The sequence below is a fragment of the Saprolegnia diclina genome (genome assembly GCF_000281045.1).
Source record: "Saprolegnia diclina VS20 unplaced genomic scaffold supercont1.4, whole genome shotgun sequence".
Lineage (NCBI taxonomy): Eukaryota > Oomycota > Saprolegniomycetes > Saprolegniales > Saprolegniaceae > Saprolegnia > Saprolegnia diclina.
In genome coordinates, this window is record NW_008246071.1 from 708,606 (window position 1) to 734,891 (window position 26,286).

The 26,286-nt window shown below is 60.6% G+C and overlaps 1 protein-coding gene across 1 annotated transcript in view; it reads right to left on the reverse strand.

The window, feature by feature from the left end:
• Window positions 1-26,286, reverse strand: part of SDRG_01958 (hypothetical protein) — a gene marked incomplete at both ends in the record, with an annotated part of 30,448 nt that overhangs the window by 1,667 nt on the left and 2,495 nt on the right. The window contains 2 exons of the mRNA XM_008607515.1: window positions 31-26,069; window positions 26,120-26,284. Coding sequence (XP_008605737.1) covers window positions 31-26,069; window positions 26,120-26,284 — 26,204 coding nt within the window. The remainder of the gene's footprint in view (window positions 1-30; window positions 26,070-26,119; window positions 26,285-26,286) is intronic.

Here is a 26,286-nt window from a genome sequence, read left to right on the forward strand (position 1 = left end):
TGAGCCAATGAAAGAGGCGCGAAGCGGTACATTGGGGCCAAGCACACGCGTGACGTCGACAGCGTCGATGGTGCAAAGAGCTTTCAACGCGGTTCGGAGGTCCGCTGCGGCAACGTCAAACGGTAGCTCGGGCGTGATTTGGCCGTCGAACGCCAAGTGAAATGTGCCGCCGAGGTAAGTGTAGGCACCGAGAGACGGCGCCGAGACGGACACGACTTGCACGTCGTATTGACCGACTGTGTCGGCGTACTTCACAACCTGGTTGACCTTGGCGCCACTGGGCGTGAACCATTCGACGTTGAACTCGGAGACGTTGACACCACCGGAATGGACCGGATCACTCCACTGCGCGAGGATCTCCGTGTCCGAAACAACGTCGATACGCAGGTTTTGCACCAACCCCGGCACCGAGTTGGCCGGCTGGAGCATCGACGGCGTCGGGATCGAAAAGACACCGCTGCCCGCCACGTTGTGGGCAGCGACGCGGGCGAAGACACCGAGGCCGTTGTTGAGGACGGGGAATGTCACGCGTGCGACAGGCGTCACGACAACGACCGGGTCCAAGACCGCTCGGAGGTTCACGGCGTTGGCGACAATGGCAAAGAGCGACGACGGCGTGTCACGAGTAAATGTGACGAGCCAGTCGTAGCCGTTCTGCGCAATTTCGCGCGTCACGTCGACCTTGCACGCGAGGGAAAGCGCTTCGATCGCAACTTTCACATCCGTCGCGGACGCCGACACGGGGATAGCAGCCGTCGTCTGGAGACGGTACAAGTTGACGTGCGGTCGCTGGAGCTTGCGCGTGACGGGCACGTTGGGTGTCGCCCCAACAAATGCTCCGCAGCCGTTGGTGCCGACGTGCAGCACTTGAAGCAGTGGCATTTCGCCTCGAACAGCGGTGCCCGTGAACGTCACCGTGTACACGACCACCGTCGGGTTCAGGTACAGCACACGCGAGACGCTCACTTGGTCGACGTTGGGCATCGTTTGGAGCTCCGCTGCGAGTGCGAGGCTATCGGTGACACCCGCCGCCGCCGACGTGCCCGACGCCCAGAGAAGACACCCGACGTCCATGTTGATGTTGGCATCTCCATTGCCACCAGCAATTGTCGTCGCCGTCACTGCGGCGCCGAGTTGGAGTCGAAAGCCGCCACTGCCAGGCGTAAAGTCTCCTGTCGTGGCTGAGATGGTGATCGTTTGGATGTCTTGCGTCGCATACGCAAGCGTGTCGGCGGTGAGACTGGACGCCGTTGCCGGATTGACGCTATCGCCCATGGGCAGCGCCGCAGCCGTCAAGCCAGTACAAGCGCAGTTGCCCGCACTGCATGGCGTGTAAACGCGTGCGATCTGCCCGTTAAAGGGGTCGCCGATGCGGAAGTAGTCTTGGCACCCGAGACGCGAGAGTGCATTTTGCGTCCCCGCCACGTCGTCCCAGACGCCGTTGAGTGTGTTGCCCGCCGCCTGCCCCACAATCAAGTTGGTAAAGGACCCGAGCGCCGTATCGAGGATGAACAACGGTGCTTCCACGATCGACGGGCCGGCAAAGACGGCAACCGCCCACGGATTGGTCGCCGAGCAAATCGGAACCGTGTTGGGTCCCCAGAGGATCTGGAGTGGCAAACCGGCGGCTGGCCCAAAGTTGGCGTAGCAGTTGTGCGCGACGGTAAACATCGTCGGCGTCGGGAACGTCAAGATCGTCATGGCACACGACGACACTTGCAGCTTCGTCCCAATGGCAAGCAGCGCGTTGCCCGTGAGACTTGCCGACATTGTCACGGTACTCGCCGTAAAGTCAAACGACGAGACAGTCGCACTAGGATACACGAGTGCAATCGTCGGGTCCAAGCACACGCGGAAGGTCAGCCCCGCAATTTGAACAAACTCGCCGCGACCCAAAAGCCGCGTCAGGTCGACAGGGACGAGCCCCTGCGTTGGGTCGGTCGGAATTTGAGTGATGAACGAAGTGCCGACCGCTAGGTTGAAGTAGCTGCCCACTTCAACCGAGAACACCCCATAGTAGTCGGCCATCGAGAGCGCAAACGTTGAAGTCACGGGGCCAATGCCCGCCGACGTGGTGATGCGCATGTACTTGGCCGATGGCGCCACCGTTGGCAGCGTCACCTGCGTCGAAAAGCCGACGTCGTAGGCATACTGTACAACATAGCCATCGACCACCGCGCCACCGGATCGTTCGACCTGATCAAACTGCACTTGGACTGACGTGGCACTGCGCGACCGCATGCTAACGCGGTTGAGGGCACTCGGGACACCAATCGGCGTGTACGGTTGTGTGGCGGCGCCATACATGCCGTAGCCGAGGTCGTTGGCGGCCATGACGCGCACATAGTAGGCGACGCCGGGCGTGAGGTTTGGGAGCACTGCCGACGTCTGTGACGCGGGTACGGTCGTCGACATGTAGTTCGACGGACGCACGCCCTGCGGGTTGTACGACACGACAATGTTGGGCAAGGTTCCCGTGAGACCGATGGTGTTGACGCGCAAGACGTTTGGAGCCGAGAGAGGTCCGAGCTGACTTAAGAACGAGACGGTCCACACGTATGCACCGAGCGTACCCGTGCGCGCAACCGAGAGCATGCCAACACTTGGCAAATTCTGCAGTGCGACTTGGAGCGACGTTGCCGACACGTCGTATGTCACAGGCTGCGTTCGAGCCTGCGTGTACATGACAGCATTTTGCACTGTCGTGCCTGCGTACGGCGTCGGAAGGTTGGCGGTCGTTGCAGGACCTTGGTTGAGGTAGTTGGTCGCATCGGCCAATGGGATCTGCGTACTGGAGAGCGTCCCAGTCGCTGCCACAAGGTACACGACGTTGTTGATCGCGACAAGGTCACCACGGTAGAGGTAGCTCGTTAGATCCACCGACGTAGTGACAAACGATTGTCCTTGCACGACACTGACGACGCCGGGAAGCGCCACTGAGACGGGCCCGAACCCCACCGTAAAGATGCCACCAGAGATGGTGCCCGTCGACGTCAGTACTTGCACCGTCTGGACACCAAACCACGGTGCGGCGACAGCTTTGGTAAACCACTCGACCAAGTAGCCGGATAGGCCTGCACCCGAGGACGTTGGTGGCGTCCATGTCACCAAAAGCGACGTGCCGGTCGTATCGGCACCAGCACTCAGCACAATATTCGGCACTGCAAGTGGCTTCTGGTGGGGTGTCGTTGTTGCTGGTAACGTCGCCACGGGTTCACCGGCGCCGAGCTGGTTGTTGGCGCAGTACATGCGTACGTAATACGTTGTGCCCATGGTGAGCCCCGTGATAGCCATTTGATTACCAGCCGCGTTGGTTCCGGCTATCGTAGTGGCGCCCAATGGAGCCCCCGATGCGCCGCTATTGAACGACGCGGCGGGATCCCACTCGATGGTGCAACTGATGATCGGAGCGCCCCCGGAAAACGCCGGTGGCAAGTACGAGACTTGGAGCGACGTCGGTCCCGTCATATACAGCGCCGGCGCCGCCAATGTATTGTAGAGCGACGTCGGTCGACCCGGTAGCGCATATGGCACCATGAGCGATGCCGGCGCGGTCGCTCGCACCAAACCATAGCCCAGCGCCGTGTATGCCGAGACGCGGGCATGATAGACAACCCCGGCCGTGAGTCCTTGAATCATGTGCGTGATGGGATACGTCGTCGTCGGCGTGACTGTCACGATGTCACACACGTTGGTGTTGCAGTATGCCCCTGCAACGATGGCACCGACCGTCGTTTGGGTCACGGTGATCGACGCCACGCCCCCGACAGCCGTGAGCGCATTTGTCACTGTCAGCGCGGGAATCGGTCCGACGTCTGACAAAAACGTGATGGTCCATGCCCGCTCGTTATTGGCCGTGGGCGCCGACACGGCGACTTGCACGCCTCCGATGTTGGGCATGTTTTGTAGCAGTCGTGTTAGCGTCGGGACGTCGGCATTGAAGGGAATCATAGATGACACGGCCGCCGCCTTGACGTGACACAACGTACATGCCGTCGTGTCGAGGGCGAGCGCAAAGCCTCCGGAGAGTTGACCACTCGACGACACCGTCGCTATCGTCTGGACGTGCTGGGTGTAGCCTGTCCACGGCGCCGTGCTCCACTCGACCAGGTACTGCGTCACGGTACTACCTCCGATACCATAGACGTCGGTCGCAAGCGTCGTGGACGGTGGCATCCATGAAACAACAAGTGAGCTCACAAGGCTCGCAGGAGTTGCCGATGAAGGTTGCGGCAGCAGCTGAATGTTGCTTGGTGGATCACTCGTTGCAATTGGGGCGACGGTTGCAAAGGCGCTGGGGACGCCTTTTCCGAGCGAGTTAAAGGCCGTTGCACGCAAGTAATACGTGCTGCCCATCGTTAGCGAGCTGATCGTTGCCGTGTACCAGTCGTTTTCGGCCAGCGCATACGTTTGACTAGTAAAGTCGGCGCAACTATAGCCGGGCGCAACGGTCACGACGGGCGCGGCGACCGAGACGACTTGCACTTGGCAGTTGAGACTGCCAGCTCCGATCACGAGCCGCGCTCCGACGGCGACTTGACTGGCAAAACCACTAGAAAGAGCGAGCACGTTGGTTTGCAGCGAGGTCGCACACGTGGGACAAGTGGCCGTTGAGCTCGACAGCGACGTTGGGCCGGATGGTGTCACCGTCAAGCTGCTCGCAGCGGGGGACGAGAACGTCGATGTCAAGTCCCACTCCACCATGAAGCTTGAGATGGCTTCCGGGCCGTGCCAGTACGCACTGTCACGCACGGCGACCACCAACGATGTTGACGAGAACCCATTGCCGTTGCCGACTCCCGAGACGAGTTGCATCGGCAAGACCAGAGTCGGCTGCGCAGGCAGTTGTCGGCTCACGATAGCATTGCCCCCTGGGCTTGCCGTGCATGAGATCAGAGTCGGGTCGCACGTTGGCGTCGCCGCCGCTGGAGTCCCAATGCCAAAGACGCTCCACGATCGCATGCGCAGTGTATACGCCGTATTGGGAACGATCGAGATCAGCGAGGTGAACGGGTTGCTGAGCGACGACGTCGGCACCACCGTGTAGCCGCCGCCGGCACCGTTGACGAGCGTCATAAAGATTGAGGACGCGGAAAAGCCTGCGCATCCGTGGTTGGGCTGGACGGTCATGGTGCCGGTGTTGGTTCCCGCGTTCCAGATTTGGGCCGCGTTGACAATCATGAGACACGGGGGCGATGCAGTAGTCGCCAACTGAAAGAGCGTTCCTGCCGTCAGTGTCACTTGAGCATTCATTGTCAGCGTGACGCCCGAGAGCGCAGTGACGCAACCGCCGCAGACGTCACTTGTCACAAAGGCAGTCGTCGAGAACTCGATCATGTACGACAAAATCGGTGCGCCGTTCGTGGTGCTAGGTGGACCCCATGTAAGTCGCAGTGCCGTACGATCGGCAGCATTTGCAAAGACAAGGACACTTGTCGGTGGCGGTGGCTTGCTCCCCGAATAAATGCTTCCATCGGTAGGACAACCACCAGGGCACAGCGTCGGGGCTGCCACTTGCGCCGGGCTTGTCCCTGCTGAGTTGGTAGCCGCGACTCGCACGTAATAGGGCGCGCCAGATGTCAAGAACCCACCATCGATCAACGTTGACGTCCATACGTTGCCACCGGCCAAGACCGTGCAGCCTCCCGACCCGTCGTATGCCACCGGTAGCAGTTGCGGCACGTTGCCAGCAACCAGCGGCCCGGTGAACGTGACGCGGAGCTGTGTGGTGCCTACAGCGGCCCCCGGCTGACTTGATACAGTGACCACGTCGATGTTAGCGAGCGTCATAATGGCCGCCCCGAGCGCCGTCGCGGTAGCCGTTGCAGTGATGCAGCTTGTCGTTGGTTTGGCGTGCAGACTGTAAGTGCCTGTCGTGAGGCTGCACGTGGCGCCAGCAACAACGTTGACCACGTTGGCCGTCGGCGTTGCCGTTGCTGCAACGACAAACGCGCACGCGGCCCCGAGCTTATCAACCACGAATTTCACATTGGCACCAAGTTTCGGTCGCAGGTCCGGGCCATTGTACGTGATTTGGGTGCCCGTGATGGTAATCGTGCACGCAGCGCAGAGAAGCGTCGAGTAGTCCGCGTCATAGACGAGTTGGTACGAGCCGCTGGTGGCCGAAATCGATATCGTCTGGACTTCGGCGCCGAGAGGATACGAGCACGGTGTCAAGGCGCACGACTGAACAGACCCATCACCTTTGTACATGCTCATGGGGTACCGTGTCGGGCTATTGAACTGGACGTTGTTGGCAACGTCTACTTGGTACTCGGCGATGACGGCGCCGCCGTCACCCTCAAGGAATCCGAGCGCGTTCACCGTAGGCTCCATGAACACGACACTGAGTTGGCTCGCAATATTCACGGGGCTCACGTACACGGCCACGCTCTGCGGCAGGTACGGAATCTGAACCGTCGGAACGACAGGCACGCCCGCAGCAACGACAGCGCCGCTGTAGCCTTTGTTGGACGCCGCAAGCTGTCCGTTGTACGCCGAGACACGGACGTAGTAGGTCGTGTCCGTTGTTAGCCCAATGATTTGGTAGTTCGTGGTCGGAGCCGCGACGACAGCAACCGTGCCATGCACCGTGCCAAACGACGACCCCGACTGGACGCAGTTGAGAAACTGGTACGTTGTATCCCACTCGACCAAGTACTTATTGACGCCAACGACGTACTGCGGCGGCTGCCACTGTACACCGAGCGACGTGCTCGACACGACAGTTGCCGTCACTTGGCGAGGAAGGTCGGAGCGCCGCAGCGACGGCTGGATCCACATGGGCAGCGGGTACACCCCTGGAATGACGTCGGTTGCTGTGAAATCCGAGTTGGCCAGCGTCCCCGCCGACACGGCGACGGTAAGTGCCCCGAGCGCACTTGGTGCAACGTTGCTGATCGACGACGATGCAAACGTGATGAACCATTCGACGCGAAACGCCGCCGTGTTGATGCCAGACGTATCCAGCGTCACGCCCGTGGGGCCACTCGAGTGATCGCTTCGCGTGACAAAGACGGTGCCCACTGGCACGAGAGCTTGCAGCGCGGTTTGAATCTGGCTCGCACCGGCGTTAAACGGCACGGCCACCGAGAGGGCCGTCGGAAAATTCGCAAAGCTGAGTGTAAACGTCTGCGGGGTCGCCAAAATCGCATTGATGTTGGTGTTGGAAACAACGAGCCGCGTGACCCGATCGTTGACATACCTTGGCACGGCCGACGTCGGCGCACTGAACCCGGCAGCGTTGGTCGCCAAAACGCGAACGTAGTATTGGCTTGACGCTACGACGCCTGAGATGACGTACACGTATTTTCGTTGACCAGCCACCGCCGGCACGGAAGCCGACCCAGAGGTTGGGCTGCTCATGCCAAACGAGACTGTCGTGTCCCATTGCACTTTGTAGTTGACAACTGAGGCGTCGAGCGGGGCTGTCCAAGAGACGCTGATTTGGGTGTCGGAGAGAATCGATGCGACGGCTCGAGGCACCGGCGACGGCGGCACAAGCTGCGGTGCGACTGCAAATGGATACACAAAAGGTGTGCTTGTGCCAAACGCTGTCACGGTCTGAAGCCGCACAAAGTACGCATGGCTGCCAACCATGCCCGGTAGCGCCACCGACGACGGAAGTCCGCCAGCGACAACTTGCTGCGTTGCGACACAAGGCGAAGTGCCCGATAGCGAGCCGCCACACGCAAGGGACCGAGGCACGAGACCTAGTGTCGTCGCCACAAGCAAGAGAGGTACGTTGCCGTCGGACGCGCTAAAGGTCACGAGCCACTTGGTACCATACTGGGGTCGCGACGTCGTTGCATCCGATACGACCGTCTCGGACGTCACCGAGACCGTAGAAATGGACGTCAACCCTTGCAGTGCCTGGGCCACCACGCTGCTGGACGCTGTGACTGGAATGTTGACGGTCGTTTGGCCGCAAAAGACCAAATTGAAGTAGCCGCCAAGGTCGGCGTTGCCAGCGTACGCGACGACCGACTGGATCTCGGGAACAGGTCCAACCAGCGTGGTAGATTTCGTCGAAAATGGAGCAAACGACCCCGGAGTAACTTCGGTCACGGTCAATGCAACGTTAGCGCCTTGTAGTCCAGTCGCCGACGCCAGCAGCAGTGGAAGATTGCCAGAGGTGCCGTTGAATGTCACGGTCCACGTATTCCCAAAGCCATTGCTTGGAGCTCTAGTTACAACCGCACCTTGCACCGTCGGGAGAGCGTTGAGCGCGTCCGCGACCAAACTGGCTGTACTGTTAGACGATAGAGCCGATGTACTGTAGCTCTTGAACGACAGTGAGAACGTCCCAGCAAGAGCGCTGGTGCCAGAAAGAACGATGCGTTGGACCTCGGGCATCCCAGGTGTCGTATCGACATCCACAATGTACGACGAGATGGGGATGCCACCCGTGTTTAGCGGCGGTGTCCACGACACCAGCAGGGAGGTGCTGGACGCTGGTTCGACGACGATGTTTGTTGGTGCATCGGGCGTCGACGCCACGGCGAGCGCCGGTGGTGTTGCATACATGGTGGCCCCAAACGTATTTTGAAATCCATTCCAAGCTGAGACGCGCACAAAGTACGACGCCCCCCGGCGAACGTTGGCAATCGCGTACGAGACGACCGACTGCCCTTGCACAATGGGCACAACCGCGGAGCCGTAGAGAGCACTGCTCATCGTGGGCAACGTGCCTGGCTTGGGGAGCACTTGGAACGAAATCGTTGCCGTCGGGATGGTGCTCGAGAGCGCGTTCGTACTTGGCGACAGCAGCGGCTGACTGCCCAATTGCGTTGAAAACACGACTACCCAAGCGTAGCCGAGACCACCCGCATACCGCGAGACCCACAGATCGCCCGTGTTGCCAAGACCAAGCAGTGCACTTTGAACCGCCGTGGCACTGGCGTCGACAGGTAGCGCGACAGTCGTTTGGCTGTTGAACGTCAGCGTAAACGAGCCCTGCAGTGTACCCGCATTGGTCGAGAGCACGAGCGTCTGCTGGTCGTAGCCATTGTAGGCCGAGATCGACGTTGTGATTGTGAGCTGCGCGTTCGTGCCCGTGAGGAGCGACGTGGCAATCGCGGTTTTTGACGCCGCAAAGTTGACGTTCGTGTCGGACGCGTCAATCGAGCCCAACAGCAGCGGAATGTCCCCGTTGCGCAGCGCGTTTTCTCGGTTTGTAAGGAACGTCACGAGCCACTGGAAGCCGTTGCCGACGGTACTTCGAGACACAGCGACGACGCCAATCGAATCGAGTGCCTGCAGCGCTGCTTGGAGATCGTTGGCTGACACACTGTACGCGAGCCACGGCGTGACGTGGTTGGCAAACGCGAGGCGAAATTGCCCGTTCAAATTGAACGCCGACGCCGATACGATGATGCTCTGGACGGCGCGCGTCATGTAGAGCAAGCTGGAGGTCGCCAGCCCCGGCGTGGCGTCGACCGCTTCTTGGCTCATGCAATCCCACTCGACTTTATACGCTGTCACGAGCGCCCCACCGTTGTCGTGTAGTGTGCTAAAGTTGACAACGATCGAGTTGTTGGCGCCGCCACCGAGCGTGATTCGTGTCGGCGGCGATGGAAACGACATGGGCACCGTCGCTGCTGGCATCGGCACGCCGGCGTTGTCCGAGTACCCGTACGCGTTGTAAGCGTACACTCGGACGTAGTAGGGTGTGCCTTTGACAAGGTTCCCAATGCCCATTTGACACGGACTGAGGAGGCAATCGACGCCTGGCAGCACGACCGACGACATGTCGTAGCCGAGCGCACCGCCGTCGACGCCACTGGTGAACATCGGCGACGTGTCCCACTCGATGCGGTACTTGGTAATGGCGTTGCCGCCGCTGCTCGCGGGCTGGTTCCAGTACACGACGAGCGTTGAGGCTGCAACCGGTGCCACACGAACGTTTAGAGGAGCATCGGGGGCTTGTTGCGGCGGGTACGCGGCCGTCGACGCCGTCGGAACGCCGTACCCCTGGCCGTTGTAGACCGAGACTTGCGCAACATACGAAGTCCCCGGCACCAAGTTGGTCAAGAGGTAGTTGAACGGAGGCGGTGCAAGGCCTGCCGCGCTGACCTCAATGCTCTGGAGACTCTGCGGTGGCATGCCAGGTGTCGTGTAGCCAATGACAGCTGCCAGTCCCGTCGCCGTGGCGCCAGTGTACGGCACCGTGAGCGTTACCTGGTTGGTTTGGACGCTTGCGACGAGGTAGACAGTCCCAGCAATCGAAATGCCTTGCCCGATCGACGCCGATGTCTGGATGCCCACGGAAGTCACGACCACTGAGTTTTGAATGACGTCGACGTTGATTGACGTCGCACCGACGTGCGCCGGGTTCAAGTTGGCGCCAATGTCAATCACGAGGTTGGGCGACTGCAAATCGTGCGTGAGCGGGATCGACAGCACCTTCCCGCGCGGGTACTCGCTCAGAAACGTGATCGTCCACGCGTACCCACCGCTCGTGCTCGGGGACCGGACGACTTGGATCGACCGAAGGCTCTTCAAGCTGCTCAAGCTTGCCGCCATGGCCGCTGCGCTGGCCGAGACGGGCAAAAAGTCCGTTGTCGCTTGGTCGTACGTGATCTGGAACGAGCCTGTGACGGCCACACTGTTGGAGTCGAAGATGCTGATCATCTGAACCTCTGGAATACCAGGCGACGCGGCTTGGTACCACTCGAGAAGATACTTGGTCACGTCGCTACCTTCGGCGTTGGGCGACGGCAGCCAAGCAAGCTCGAGCGACGAGCATGCGTCTTGAACGCTGTGGAAACCATCGGCCATGACGGCGCTCAGTGTGACCCCACTCGCGATGGGAATGGCGTCCGCTTTGGTCATCGGAATTGCGGAAAGTGGTGCGCCCACGGGAACGCTGGGCCCCATGACATTGATGGCGCGCACTCGGACATAGTACAACGTGCCGGGCGTCAAGGACGAGATCGTGTGCTTGAACATCGTCGACGACGGGTACTCTGTGAGGAATGAGGCTGGGGTTTGCGTGAACGACATATTCTGGACGCTAAAGTTGGCCGCTACATCCCATTCGACGAGATACGACGTCACGATCGCGCCGTTGACCGCAGCGGGCGGCCCCCAAAAGACGCGCAGGCTCGAGCTGGAGCCAGCAACAAGGTTCAAAACCACAGAGGTCGGGGCGCTCGGTACGGCCATTGGCTTGAGCGTCGTCACCACCGACGGCAAACCATACCCAGCGCTCGTGTGAGCCGAAACACGAACGTTGAAACCACCGGTGGCACCACCGTCACCCGGAAAGGCCGGTGCCGTGACGCCCGCTGCTTGCACGAGCCCAGTTATCGTGTACGTGTAGGGAGCGAAGGGTGCCACGACCAGCGACACACCCGTGCTTGAAAGTGGCACAGGCATGGTCCCAACAACGCTGTCAGCAATGGCGCAAGTGAGAGCTACGACACCGGCAGGGGTTCCCGTGACAGTCGTCGTCGCACCGGCACAAATGACGGCGGCGGTCGACCCGAGAAGCAACGTTCCGTCGACCACGAGCGGGGCCACGACGCCGAATTGCGTCACAAACGTGATCGTATACGTGTACGCTTGGCCCGTCACTGTGTACGAGACGGCAACGTGGCCAGCGCCAGGGAGAGCTTCAAGCGCCGCCGCTACGTCCGAGTACAGTGCGTTCCACGCAAGTGGGCCCGTGGTCCCAGCGCCGTTGCTGAGTGTAAACGAGCCGCCAGTGACGGCGAGTGCTAGCTTGAGCGTCTGTTGCGCCAAAACGCCTGCCGGCGATGGAGGCCACCACTCGACGAGGTACCGATCAACGACAGCACCACCGTCATTGGCAGGTGGTGAGAACGTGACAAGTAAGGACTGCGCGCCTGCAATGCTTAGCACGGGCGACAGCGGTGGTGTGGGAAGAATGCCATACGGAGCAACTGCGAACGGGCTTGCCTTGATCGGTGCGTCCGGGTAAAAGAGGCGCTCGGAAGGCACGACGCTCCAATCTTGGGACGGACTCGACCACGACAAGATGCACGCCGCGGTTCCCGTGTTTTCTCGGTACTCGAGCACAATATCGTAGAGCCGCCCGGCCACAAGTGCTGTCGTGTTGGAAACGTACGTAGTCGTCGAGCTCACGTCAATGTCGTAGGCATCGAGCACCAAGACGTGGTTGACCCACAGCCGCGCACCGTCGTCGACTTGAACGCTGAATGTGTACGGCTCCGAGAAGGCTGGTTGGAGATAGCCTGCCCAGCGCACGCTCACATAATCTTGGCCCGTCGGCGTAATGAACGTGTCCCAATAAAAGTTGACGTCAGCATCAATGCGCTCGAGCACCGGGTCGCCGAGGAGCCACCGGTTGTTGAAGTACGAGCCCACAAGACCGTTCGGGAACGCGTGTATGACATCCAAATTGTACGTCCCAGTGCGTGGCGTCGTGTACGTGGCCAGGTACTGCCCCGGCGCCGCATACGAGGCATAGCCCGTGACGGTGGCCCCACCGCGAAGCCGGGGCACAAAATACTCGCCCTGTTGACCATATTGACTGGGTGTCGCACCTTGCACCGACGAAGGGCACGTAGGCGCGACCGAGATGGAGACCTGTGCACCAGTGAGCAGCTGGCCTTCGGCGTACAGGAGATCGAGGTTGCCGTCAATCGCAAGCAGCGTAATGGTCCACGTGAAGCCGTTGTTGGCCCCCGCCACGGGCGAAGTGACTTGGACAGCGTAAATGTCAGGCAACTGCTGCAGCGCCGACGTGAGTGCAGCCGACGAAATTGAAAACAAAAGGTCCGGCGTCCGTGCTCCATGAAACGAGATGAAAAACGTGCCCCCGATCGGCGACGATGCCGTTGTGTGCAGCTGTTGCGTGTAGTTGGTAGTACATGCCGTCACGACGACAGACGCCGTGCCAATACCGTTCGAGGTACTGAGCGCGCTACTGTCAGCTGCGATCGAAGGTACGTCACCGAGGTTCGAGTCGAACGTGACGACATATGTGTACCCCATGAGCGAGTGCACGTACAAGTTGGTGGTTCCGCTTGTGGGGCCAGAGTACGGCGACGACAAGAGCAGAGTCGTTGTTGTGACTTGGTCAACCGTGTACACGGGACCCGACGTACTCTGCAGGCGCACCCAGTCGCCAGCATTAACAGTGCCGACCAAGGAGACCGACGTTGTGATCGTCTGCGAAAGATACGTGGCCGACACGGTGCGCAAGAACGTCGTCGCACTCGTCGTGCTGACTTGGACCAAACCGATGGTGGGAAGAGCATTCAGGGCCGCTTGAACCGTTGCGATACCCGCTTTCCACGCCAGTGCCGTCGTTGTCGCACCTTGGAACGTCAGTGTGAACGTGCCCTGGAGCGACCCGAGTCCATTCCCGCTCTGAATCATCGTCTCGACGATTTGGACTTCGCGCATCGGGTTGCGCTGCGTTATCAAATTGCCATACACATCGCGCGGCTGAATGAAAAACGTTGACGGTGTGCTATACGCCCCCGTCACGAGACCGTTCAAGCCCGCAGTGTTGAGCGTGCCCGGCCAAAACGGCACGGCGCTGCTGGTGGCAGTTGTTTGAGCGGCGACCAAGGCACCCGGCACAATCTGCGGCGCGAAGGGACTCGTGCCTTGAACGGGGCTGTTGCCATTGGGCGATGCCAATGTCGCTGCGTAGACACCGACGGACGCTGGGGTGCCTCCTGTGAACGGCGTCGTGACGGTTGCAGCGAGCGCCGCCATGTCGCCCAGCATGCGCGTCGAGACGAGGTACTGCTGGGTGGCATAGCGTGCGGACGACCAGTACGTTGTCTGCGCCGAGCCGGGAAGGCTGGCCATAAATGTAACAAGCCATTCGGTGCCCTGCGGGTTGGCGACCGACGACGTCACGACGACTTGAACAGTAGCATCCACAAGGAGACCATTCAAGGCTGTCTGCACCGCGCTGGCGGGGGCGTTGTATGCAAGTGGCGGCGTTGTGAGTCCGTTCCACGTCAGTGTAAAGGCGCCACCGGTGACAACACCGGTACCGCCGTCGACACGGACAACTTGGACCTCGTTGACCATCGGCTGCCCCATATTGGTGGACGTCTTGATGTGCGCCATAGTACCTTGCTGCAGCGTCGCCATCGTGGCCGTGCCCACCAGCAAGTCGGATGTCACCAGCAGCTGCACTTGGTCGCCAACAAACTCTGTAAAGGTGATTGTGTGCAGGAAACCATTGTTGCTTGCCGTCGTCGTCACATTGACGTTGGCGCCGAGAACCGCGTTGAGAGCCACTTGCACCTGGGCGCCTGTGGCGTCCCACGCCAACGACACCGTTGTCGCCGTCGCGGAAGACAATGTGTACGAGCCGCCGCGGTTGATCGCAGTCGGGAAGCTGACGGCGAGCGTTTGTACTTCAGGGAGCACCGACATGGCCACGGCGAGTGTCGACGTGCCAGACATCAGCGGTGTGTATGTCACGTTGTACAGGCCGCTGCCGGCGTAGACCACCGTGCCCGAGACGTGGGCCGAGTCGGCGTACCTCACACCCGCAGGGAAGACGTCGACTTGAAAGTACTCGAGCCGATCCAAGTCTTCCTTGTTGTTGCCATGCGTGTCTTTGGCTTGGATGGAGAAGAAGCTAGGTACGCCTGCCGTGCCTTGGATGAGGCCCGGGCCCAACGCTGTCGTGACGGCGGGGTTGGTCGGCCCCGGTTGCACGCTGAGTGTTGTCGGAAAACCCCGCACGCGTTGCATTGGCGCACCGGCGCGCAGTCGGGCGATAGCCACCGAGGCGGCATTGCCCGTTAGCGTCGAGGCAAACGCCGGCGTAAGCAGCTGCAGCTGGCCTTCAGTGGGCGACCGCGTAAACGTAATCGTCCACGTACACCCAAGTGCCGCATTCCCGCTGGTGCAGACGGCGGGCGACACAGTGACACTACCGACGGGGATATTGCTACACGATTGTAGCGCTGTTGTCAATGTCGCTGCGTCGGCGTTGTACGGGATCGGTGTCGTCGTCGCATTTGTCAGAACGCCACTGGCCAAACCGGAAAACATGAGCGTAAACGTCCCACCCAAAGTACTTGTCGACGCCGTCGTCACGGTTTGCACTTCGCTGACCGGCGGCACAAAGGCATCCAGTGTGTAGTTGCCCTTGACGAGCGGTACAAAATTCACACGGTACGTGCCGGTACTCGCCCCCGCCTTGTAGACGGGCACCAACTCTCCGTCCAAACCGTTGTACGCTTTGGCCAGCGGCACCGTCGTTGCACCAAATGTGCCAAAGATCGTATCCACTGTGTGGATCTCGCGCCCAACGACAATCGTGTCCCCGCGCTGCAACGGCATGTCACTGGGCACATTTCGAAAGTCGGCCGATGTCGCTGTCAAGACCATCGCGCCGTGCTGCACCGAGGCTGTCCCGAGATACCGCCACGTTTGGGGCACGAGTGACGATAGGCCAAATGCGCCCGTCGCAAACGCACTGCAGCCGTGGTTGGGCACCACCGTGACGGTAGCAGACCCGAGGCTAAACGCAGATGTTGACTGCACTGTAAAGAAACAGTCGGTTGCCAAAGTGGGTGTGGTTGTGCCAGGGTTGGCACCAATGACACGGAAGCGCATGCCTGGCAAGAGCTGGGCTAGCACGTCTTGGTTGACCGTGAGGACGTTAGCAGCCAGTGTGGTGACACAAGCCGGGCAAAGAAGCGACGGCGTCAGCTGTACTGGTACGTTGGCAGTGACTTCATTGATACGCCCGACGCCAGCCCACCCTGAGATACCAACCAGCGTTACCTGCAGGTTGTCGTTGCCGGTGTTGAGGCGTGGGTTCCCAGCGCTGTCGAACGTGACAATGTCGAACGTCACGGGGGCAAGCGCTTTGACGACCGAGTTGGCAACATACGTAGCAGAGCTCGAGCTTGTGTCGATGGCACCGGGATACACGACGACATTCAGCGGGCTTGCATCGATGTGACGTTGGTACGCCCATGCCGACGACGGGACCACGGCAAGCGGCTGCGTCGACGACGCCCATGCGACCATCAACTGCGATGTGGCCCCCGCGCTGTACATGATCTGCACACTCGAAAACGTGCCTTTGGTCAAAAGCACGGATGTTGTGAAGTTGCCACTCGCCGGCGAAGTGGCCTTGAGCACGACAGAGCCATTCAGCGACAACGTCACGTTGCCTTGCACAAGGACATTGATCGTGTACGTGTCGGTCGTCGGTGGTGTAAGCTCGCCAACCCAGACAACACTAAAGTTCTTGCCCGGAAAACTCGGATTGCCCATTCCGGTTGGCTGTGTCTCGCCCCAAATGAAGGCGATCGTCGCGTCGAGCCGTGTCATGTCGCACGGCGACAGGTTTGAGTTGGAGAGCCGCGTCATCGGGCACGGGTTGAGCTGTGCCTGCAAGAAGCGGCTGTCTCGAAAGTACGTGGCGCGAAGCCCTCCAAGTTGTCGGTACTGAATGCTCAGCACATAGTCGCCTGCGACTTGGGGCACGTACGACAACTGGTACGTGCCGTCGGTGTTGGGCGTCGGCTCGACGACGGCAACAGAGATGGCTGCCGACGCGCTAACAAGCGATGCCACGTAGCTCTGTGTCGACAGCGGCACGCTCCACTCGAGCGTGTTTAGGTACGCATCACGGCTCTGCACGACGATGACCTCCCGTACTCCTTGCGTTGCCGCCGCGCGCGCATTGTGCGTACAGTACGGGCCATTGGCAGGGCCGGTGACCACATTGATGTTGGCTGGGCTCAAGCTCGTACCACCGCCGATCGAAACACTCAGCGCGTAGGTGCCTTTGCGCGTCGGGAAGAATGTTGCTGTGTAGAGACCGTTGGCGACACCGACAAGCGACGCCAGTCCGCGCACAGTTTCGACGACGACCACCGAGGTGACGCCCGATCGAACGTTGACGACTTGCAGGACACTGGCCATCCCGATCGCATTAAACGTGACGACGATCGGTGCCGGCGACGTTGCGACACATACGGTAGCTTGCGGCCCCGTCACAGTGACACCTCCAAGTGCCGCAATGTCGGGCATCGCGCTCAGAAGCGTCGCCAGACCGGCGGGCGTGGTCGACGTCGGCACTGTTATCGTGCTGGATCCGTAGACGAGATCAAAGGATGTGCTGGCACCCGTACACGTGAGTGTCTGCTGCGCATAGTTGCTTATCGCCACCGCCATTGACGTGCTTGCAACGCCCGTGCGTTGCCGTCGGATGGAAATCATATTGGTCGAGGTACCCCAGACGAGCAGTGCAGTAGGCTGCGGCACGAGAAAAGTGACGCGGATCTCGATTCCGTTGAACGGGTGACACACCGTCGCCGTTGGTGACATGGGTGTCAACAACACGCCGCCCGTCACGAGGGCGCTGAGCTGTGTACCAAACGCCGCGAGGCTCGTGCTGGCGCCGACGGTGATCGTCGTGCCGCCAAACGTCAGTGTGAATGAGCTCGTGCCGGTGCAGTGGAGACTTTGCACTTCTTGGATGCCGGGATCGACGTAGGTCTGCGTTGCCGAGATGGCAATCGCGCTGAGATCGGAGAGCCCCGTGCGGTTGTTACCCGACGTGCCAGCGACCACTTTGACGACGTCTACATACGGCTTCCACTGCCCCGCGTCCGACACGACCAGGTTGGAACTGTCGGCTTGAAGCGACGGAACTCGGCCGACGTTGGCCGTAAACGTCACACTCCAAACGTACAAGATCTGCGGGATCGTGTTGCCGCCTTCGAGCGACACGTCGAGTGTATCCATGGAAACGATTGCGCCGTCAATGCTTTGAAACGTATTCAAAGCGCTTTGCACTACGCTCGCACCGGCGTTGAACGCAAGCGGCGGCGTCACTTCGCCCGCCATCGAGAGCGTGAACGTCCCCCACACGGGTGAGATGCCGCTGACACCACCGCCGGTGTCCTTTTCACTGGTGAGGGTCATCGTCGCGCCGCCCACGGGTGCGTACAAGAGCGCCGGTTGGTATCCAACGGCTTGGGTGAACTGGACGAAGACGCGGTTGGCCGTCGTTGCGCACACGGTCGTGACACTGCTACTTTCGCTCGTCACGGTCATCGCCGATCCCACGAGTGTCGACAAGGCCGTTTGAAACGCCGCCAAGGTGCTGCTAGCACTCACAGTGGTTGTCGCCGCGCCAAAGCCGACCGTAAAGGCCCCCGCCGTGGCAAGGTTGGCTGCCGTACACGTAAGCGTTTGGATCTCGGGGCGCATTGACGTTACGCCTTGCGTGAGTTGGCTCACAACGGCGCCTGCACCCGCCACCAAGTACGGCACCGGACCGGGAACGCTGGTAAACGTCACTTGGAAGGCTTGTCCGTTGGCCACGGAAGCTCCAGCCGCCGAGGTGATCGTGACACCACCGACACCGATCGTAGCCAAGGCCCCGAGACTCGATGCAAGAGCACTCCACGTGGTGCCTGCGGTTACCGACACGGTCGATGAGCCCCGAAACGAGAGCGTGAACGGCGTCGTCGTCACGGATACTTGCTGTACTGCAGGAACGTTGGCAACGACGACGGCTTGCAGTCGAATCGCTTGGACTTCTTGTCGACGAGCATCTTTGGCTTGGATTTGGAACGTAAACGGCGTACCCGCGACACTGGGCAGTGTCTCAATGGGGACGATCGAGGTTGCCGACGCCGGAAGCGGACGGGCGTACCAATTCCCTCCAGCGGCGACGGACGTTGTGCCGTCAACGACGGCGTTGGACACGGTAAGTAAGAAGGGACTGCCCATGATTGGGACGCCGTTGGCGAGGATGGTCATCGAGTAAACACCCGCAACCGTCATCGTGTAGCTCACCGGGTAGACACCCGCACTTGCCAGCGTCGAGACAGCCAGCGGATTCTGGTACAAGCTGCTTGCTACCGCAGGGTACTGGACGGCAAGCTTGGCCGTGGACCACGATGCCAGTTCCGACAGAAACGTAATGCTCCAAACGTTGTTGCCGCTTCCGTTTGTCGTCAACGTCACCGACACCTTGTTGCCGGGGCTCAAAAGCTCCAGTGCCGTCTTCATACCAATAGCGCTGATGGTCGACGGCAGTAACGCTGTGAGGCGTGGCGTCGCGAGTGCCACAAATATGCTGCTCGTAGCGCCCGAAAACGCTGCGCAACCGTGGTTACCAGCGACTGTGATACTACCGGCGGCAACCGCCGTGGGTGTCAAGACACAGCTTCCGACTGTAACGAGCGTGCCGACGCCCAGGAGACCGACGAGATTGGTCGTCACAGTGAGCGTCGTGCCTGCTAGCGTTGTAGCGCAGCCAGTGCAGAGACTCGTTGAGAACGACCCGTACGTGAGCTTGAACGACCCAGCTTGCGTGCTGCTGGCGGTGATGCGTTGCACAGCAGACGAGGTCACGATCGTCTCTGCGTCGGGCAACGTAGGGTCCGTCGGGGTCATGGTGACCAAGAAGGCGTCCGAGATACCGTCGCCAGTGCTACCCGAGTGCGCCGTTGTTGCACCGACGCGCAAGTTGCCAAATGCGTCCATGGCGTAGATGGAGAAGCCTGTCGGTATCGCCGACGTGGCGATGCTCAGTCCATTGGTGCCCACGTCGCGGGCATACGAACTCGGGGGATGCAGTACGTTGTGGACGACGACGAGCGACGACGGAATACCGATCGCGTTGCAACTGCCGCCAGGACACATGAGGATCGGGGACCCTTGAAAGGACGTCTGGAGCGTGTACGCCCCCGCGCGCGGAATACTCATTTGAACGCTGTACTTGCCGCCGCTGAGGTACGAGAGCACGCTGCTCCGGTAGCGCACCGTTGTGTCTGCCACGAGAATTGCTTTCGTGTCAAAGGCGTCGCCGCCGATGGACTGGAGGTTGCCGTACGTGTCCTTGGCCTGGATGGTGAAGTTGGACGCTTGGCCCGCCACCATTTCACTCAAACTGTCCATGCGCGGTGGGCTAAACCCCGTCGCTGTCGATGTGTACGGCACGGTCTTTCCCGGCGCCACGAGAACAGTGAACGGACTGCACTTGTTGGCGTACCCGAGGCCGCAGTAGATGTCAGTACCGCCAATAGCAATCGAGAGCTGGTACGAGCCGCTAAGCAGCGTCTTGTACTGCACTTGGTACTGACCGCTGCCGAGGTACGTGGGCGGCGCCGTCGGCGCGAGAGTGCTGCTGGTCCCAAGCAACGCCACGTCAAAGACGTCGCCGCCCACAGTTTTGTTGTTGCCCATTTGGTCCTTTGCTTGGATGACAAACGACGCGATCGTGCCCGCCGACGTTGCGCTCAGACCCGACCCAGTCGCTGTCGTGTACGGGTAGTCGGTCGCGCCCGGTAAAATGTTGACCGTATATGGGCTGCCGAGGATGTGACTGGGGTAGTACAGCACGCTCGGATCGATGACTTGCAGCGGAAGGTACGTACTGCTCCACTGCAGATTGATGTACGCGCTTCCTGTCGCCTTGTGGTACTCGAGTCGCACATCGCAAAAGACATTGGCTAACAGCGTGAATGGCACCGTCGCCGACGTCGGTGTCGACTCGAGCGCCCACGTGTCGAGCACGAGCGAATGGTTGAGCCAGAGACGAACGCCGTGGGACGCTTGGACGTTGAACAGGTACACATCCGTGGCTGGCGGAAGAAGCTTGCCCCACCAGCGAACACTGACATAGTCTTGGCCGTACGGTGTGATGGGTGTGTAACCCCACGCAAACTGCACGTTCGAATCGATTTTGACGGCGACGGGGTTGTCTTGGAGCCAATAGTTGTCATAGTACCATGACTGCAAACCTCCGCGAAGCAGCTGAAGGACCGCGAGGGAGTAGGTCGATGGCGTCGCTGGTGTGTACATGCCCGTGTAGCTCGGGCGTCCGGCCGTCTTCTTCTCGACGAGAAGTTTGGGATTGTTGCCAGTCAGTGCCTGCGTCGAGCCCGCTTGCATCTTGAGCACCGAGACCGAGGCAAAACTGCCCAGAAGCGGCGAAGAGTCGGCCACCAAAAGCGGGTTCTCACCGAGCTCCGTCCGGAACGTGACGTCCCACGAGTACTGACCGCCCGGTGTCAAGAGGTTGCTGCGCGTAACGTCGACGAGGCCCACGGACGGCAACGCCTGCAGAGCGGCCTGCAACGCTGCACCTGTAGCGTCAAACGCGATCAACGACGTTGTTTGGCCGTTGAACGTGAGTGTAAAGTTGCCGTGGAGCGGGGTTGGCACGCCGCCGAGCGTTTGGACGCGCTGGATCTGGTACTGAATCGGGAGTGCTTGCAGGAGTGGGAGGCTCCCGAGGTTTTTCGTAAACGAGATCGTCCACCGAAACCCGGTGCCGACGTTGGCGACTTGGACATCGACCTCGTGAATCGTCGCCATCGTCTCGAGCGCTGTTTTCATGGCGCTGGCCGACGCCGCGTACGGAATATTTGGTGTGGTCGCGCCGCCAAAGTTGACGACAAACGACCCAGTGAGAGGCGACGTGCCACGAACGACTTCGTTGACGTACACATTTGCACTCGTGCCGGTAAGCGCCATCGACGTCACTTGCAGCGCCTGCACGTTGCCGACAAGACTCGTAAACGTGATGAACCACGTTTTCAATCCTGACGAGCCGTTGGCGTCCGCCGACGCCGACGTAACGGTGACGGTGCCGAGGTTGGTGAGCGACTGAAGCGCAGTTGTCATGTCAGCCGCCGACGCCGCGACGGAAACGGCCACGCTCGGCGACCCCATGAACGCGACGTTAAAAGTACCGCCAATCGTTTTCACGGCGCCCGTTGCGTCCAGCCACGTGGTAAGACTTTGTACTTCCGAGACAAATGCTACGTCGCCGGACGCTGTGATTGTTTGAACTTCAGCGCGCCCTTGGACGACTTCAGTAAACACCATGGTTGCGCCCTGGGCTCCTGTAAACGCCACGTCCGAGCTCGAGAGACGTAGCAACGGCAGTGGCCCGAGGTTTGCGACAAAGGTGACGCTATACGTCCACGACGCTGCGCTGTTTGCGACACGAGAGACGACGACGGTGGCGACATTGGCCAGTCCTTCGACACACCCTTTGAGTGCAAATGCAGCGTTGACATCCGTGGCCGCGGCCAGCGTTGCAGCATTGAGCGTCACCGTCGATGTTGCGGCAACACCACCGAGCCGCGCCGACGACGTGTCCAATGCGACACTGAAGAGCCCCGTCGTCGCCGTAATCGTGATACTTTGCACTTCGAGGATACTCGGGTTGTACGTGGCGACGCCACCGTCGTTGACCCACGCGTGCGTCCCATCGAGCACCGACGACGGACTGGACCAAAGCTCGGTGAAAAACGTGTCGGTGCCCGCAAACCCGTTGGCCGCGTCAATGTCAGTGACAACTTGTCCGGACGCCTTTCTTGGAAGGATCGCAAAGTGGTTGGCGACACCGCGAATGTACTCGGCTACGATCGCCTTGGGGTTGGAGCTCACAAGCGACGGAACGTTGCCGAGGAGACTCCGAAATGTGATGAACCACACGACGTCGGCGGAGCCCACAAGGTTTTGCTTGGTCACGTGCACGGCGCCGACACCGACGGACGGTACCGTGAGCAGTTGGGTGAGAGCATACGCTGTTGTCGCGACATCGATATTGCCCGTTGGTGTTTGCGTGCCCAGCGTAAGTGTAAACGTGCCGGCCGCCAAGCTTGCAGTTGTGACAGTCTGCACCTCGTAAACCACACCAGCGATACCTTGCGAAAGCGCCGAACCCATGGCAGTCGTCGTGAGCGCACTCGCCCCGCCGCGTGCATCGATCGACGCTGTCGACAGACTTGCAATCGACTTGCCGGCGGCGTTGAGTGCCACCACCTGGAAGGCATACGACGTGTCCATCTGCAGATTCCGCGCCACAAAACTTGTGTTGCTCGGCGCTTGCGACCCGTCGTAAATGATCTGCCCCGGTGTACCGTCTTGGAGCGTCGTGACCAGGGCTGACGTCGCGCCACCGGTGAGGCGCCCGGTTGTGACAGTCATGGCTGGCAAATTCCCGAGCTCCGTCAAGAACGTGACGGTCCACGCGCTCGCGCCGTTCGCCCCCGTTGTCAGCACTACGTTGACGTGCGAGATGCTCGGTAGATTTTGCAGTTGCCGCGTCATTTCGGCGGCGCCAATGTTGTACGGTAGGTTCGGCGTTGCGTACCCGTTGAAGCGCACAGTAAAGTCGCCGCCAGCAACCGTCGTGCCAGGCGTCACCCGAGTTGCCGAGTATGTGTACGGCGTGTTGGCATTCGCGTTGACGAGCTGCTTTGGGTTGAGCGTCAGCAGCGTCACGGGGCCAGATGCACCGGTGTACGACACGGTCCACGTGATCCCCCCCGTCACCGTGGTCTGCGTGACAACGACAGACCCAATACCGGTACCTTGGATCTCGGTCTGGAGCACGGTGTTCCCGACGTTGTAGGGCAAGAGCGCCGTGTACTTGCTGTTGATGTAGAGCTGAAACGATCCCGTTGCCCCCGCGATAGTAAACGATTGGACTTCGATCGCCGGCGTCGGCACCGTAATCGCAATCTGCTGGATCTCGTTGACGACCGGTGTCGGCGACGACAAAAGCGCCGAATTGACACCGCTAAATTGCCACAAGAGGTACCCCGTGAGCGGCGACCCGTTGCACGACGTCGAGTTGGACGTGCACTGCGCCGGCGGTGACCACGAGAGACTAATGTACGACGACGCGACGTCGAGGATGACGGGCGCAGCAGGTGCCACCGGCGTGTTGGCCATGACGACGGTCAGCGCCGGACTCATTGCCGACGCTCCGATGGCGTTCACCGCGCGCACCGCAAAGCGGTACGTGTTGCCTTCGGTTAGCGCCGGCACAAACATGCTGAAGCCGTACGGAAACGTGTTTTGCAGCGTCTGGAGCACAAAGTTGTTGGTGCCCGCGTCCATGTACACTTGGTAGTCGGTGATGGGCGACCCGCCGTTGTCGGTCGGCGGGCGCCAGTTGATGTAAATGATCCCGTCGTTGGCCGCCGCCGTGTTGACAGTCGTGCGCGAGTCCAGCGTCGGGGCGACCGGAGCGATCGGTACGACCGGGTTGCGCACGATGTACGAAGCCGGGGAGCTGAACGGGCCAAAACAAGCCACGGTGGCGTCCGTCGGCTGGCAATACGTAATCGCACGCACGATCAACGTGTACTGGTGCCCCGACTCGATCAAGTTGTCGGTGGCCGTCGAGAGCGTATACTGCGTCGTGAGACTGTTTCGGCCGTCGTACACCCGTCGGTTGCTGCCCTGCCAATCCGAGAGCCAGAGTTCATAGCCCGTGACGGGGGATCCACCGTTCATCGTTGGTAGCGCCCACTGGACCGTCATCGTTGTGGCCGTCGACGAGACCAGTTGGATGGGCTCGGGTGCGCCCGGCTGCGTGCTTTGCGGTGTCATTTGTGGTGGTGTCGGGTACGCTCGATAGCCCTGGCTCACGCTGTTGTGAAACGACACTCTTGTATAGTACGGCGTGCCTGTCGTGAGCCCCGAAAGCAACATTTGGTACGGTGGGCCACCCGACAAGTTGGTGCTTACGCGCGAGCTTGCAGGGCCACGACCAGCCACAACTTCGGCGACAGTGACGGCGGCATTGTTCGTGACGCCTCCATAGAGCGTACCGGCAAACTGCGGCACGAGCGGCACGAGGTTGCCTGTGTTGCAGACAGACGTAACGAGATCGGGAAGGAGTCGGCACCCGTTGAACGAGACGAGCCACGTAAACCCCGTTGGAGTTTGCGTCCGTGTGACAGCAACGCGGCCAATGGACGCGACGTTCTGAAGTGCTGTCTGCAGCTCGAGTGCCGTCACGTACGGGCTCATGTTGATCGTGCAAAGCCCAAGGTAGCAGAGATTGAAGGTGCCGCGAACCGGCGACGATCCCACCGTGCTGGTTGCGATCACGGCTTGCGCTCCCGCCCCCGTGAGCGCCGTGGTGCTTGCAACAAAGAGCGGCATCGCACCGGCCCCGTACGGAAAGCTGCCCGGGTTGGACGTGAATGTGACGGACCACACGTAGCCATTCTGCAGTGTCGGGCCACTCCGGACAACGTTGACCGTGCCAATGTTGGGCAGCGCCGTCACACTTGCTTGTAACGTCGTATCCGACGCGTCAAATGGGATCCAAGTCGTGACATGGCCCATAAAGCTGAGAGTGAACGTGCCACCCAGCTGATTTCCACCGACGGACGGCGGCACCGACCCGATCGTCGCTCCGTTGGTGTAGACGACGATACTGGCACCGTTGCCGGTAAGCATCTTGTCAGCCCATTGCAGCGCTGGAACACTTCCACTGCCTTGAAACGTCACGCGCCAAAGAAGCTCGCCACGCGCCGTGCTGCCCGCTGGCAAAGCTGCCGACCCATCTGTGACCGTGATAGTGAGCCCCGAGTCCAATGCCTGGACGGCGCTTTGGACGGCTGCAGCGGTCGCGGTCGCGGGCAACTGCACTGTCGTGGACTGCATGCCTCGCAAATACAGGAGCTTGAACGACCCACCCGGCACGGCCTGGCCCTGCACGACTTCGACAACGTCAATGCGTCGGTTGCCAGTGAGCGCGAAGGTATTGCCTGTCATCGAAGGCAAATTCCCGGCGGCATTTTGAACTGTGGTGAACGTGACGGTGAAGCCGCCAGTGCAGCCCGTGATCGGACACGGCGCACAGGCTGTCGTTTGGCCACCGACAAAGGCTACCGACACAAGAGTAACGGTCGTGAGCTCCTGCAGCGTCGCCTTGATGTTAGCCGTTGATGTCTCGGACGCAGCGATCGGCGCCGTCGTCAGTCCCATGAACGTCAGCGTAAAGCTACCGCCGCTTGCGTCGCAGTTGACCCGTTGGACTTCGACGGCGGCCGGGGCTGCGTATGTGCTTGCAAGACGCACGAGCTGCACTTCGTTCACCACCGTTGCAGACGTCGTAATGGTTTGCACTGCATTCACGACGGGGACGTTCAACGTGACGGCTTGCACTTCATCGACAATCTGGGCCGTGTCCCAGTCAACTTGGTACGCATCGATGGGAGCGCCGCCGTCGCTCAGCGGCGGGTACAGCGTCATTTGTAGCGTCTGCTGGTCAATAATCGCGACCGAGACGTTTTGCGGAGACTGCGGCGGCTCTATCCCATTCCCAACAATGAAGAACACGAGATTGAAGCACACGACATACGTGCAGACGGGATTGCAAATGTCGGGAACGCCATCGCCGGTGCGCTGGTGCCCACTGCGTTGATGGCGCTGACACGAAAGTAGTACGGAATATTCGTGTCCAACTGCGACACGGCCACCGACAGCTGACTCAAATCGGTGAGGAAAACCGACCCGAACGGAACCCCT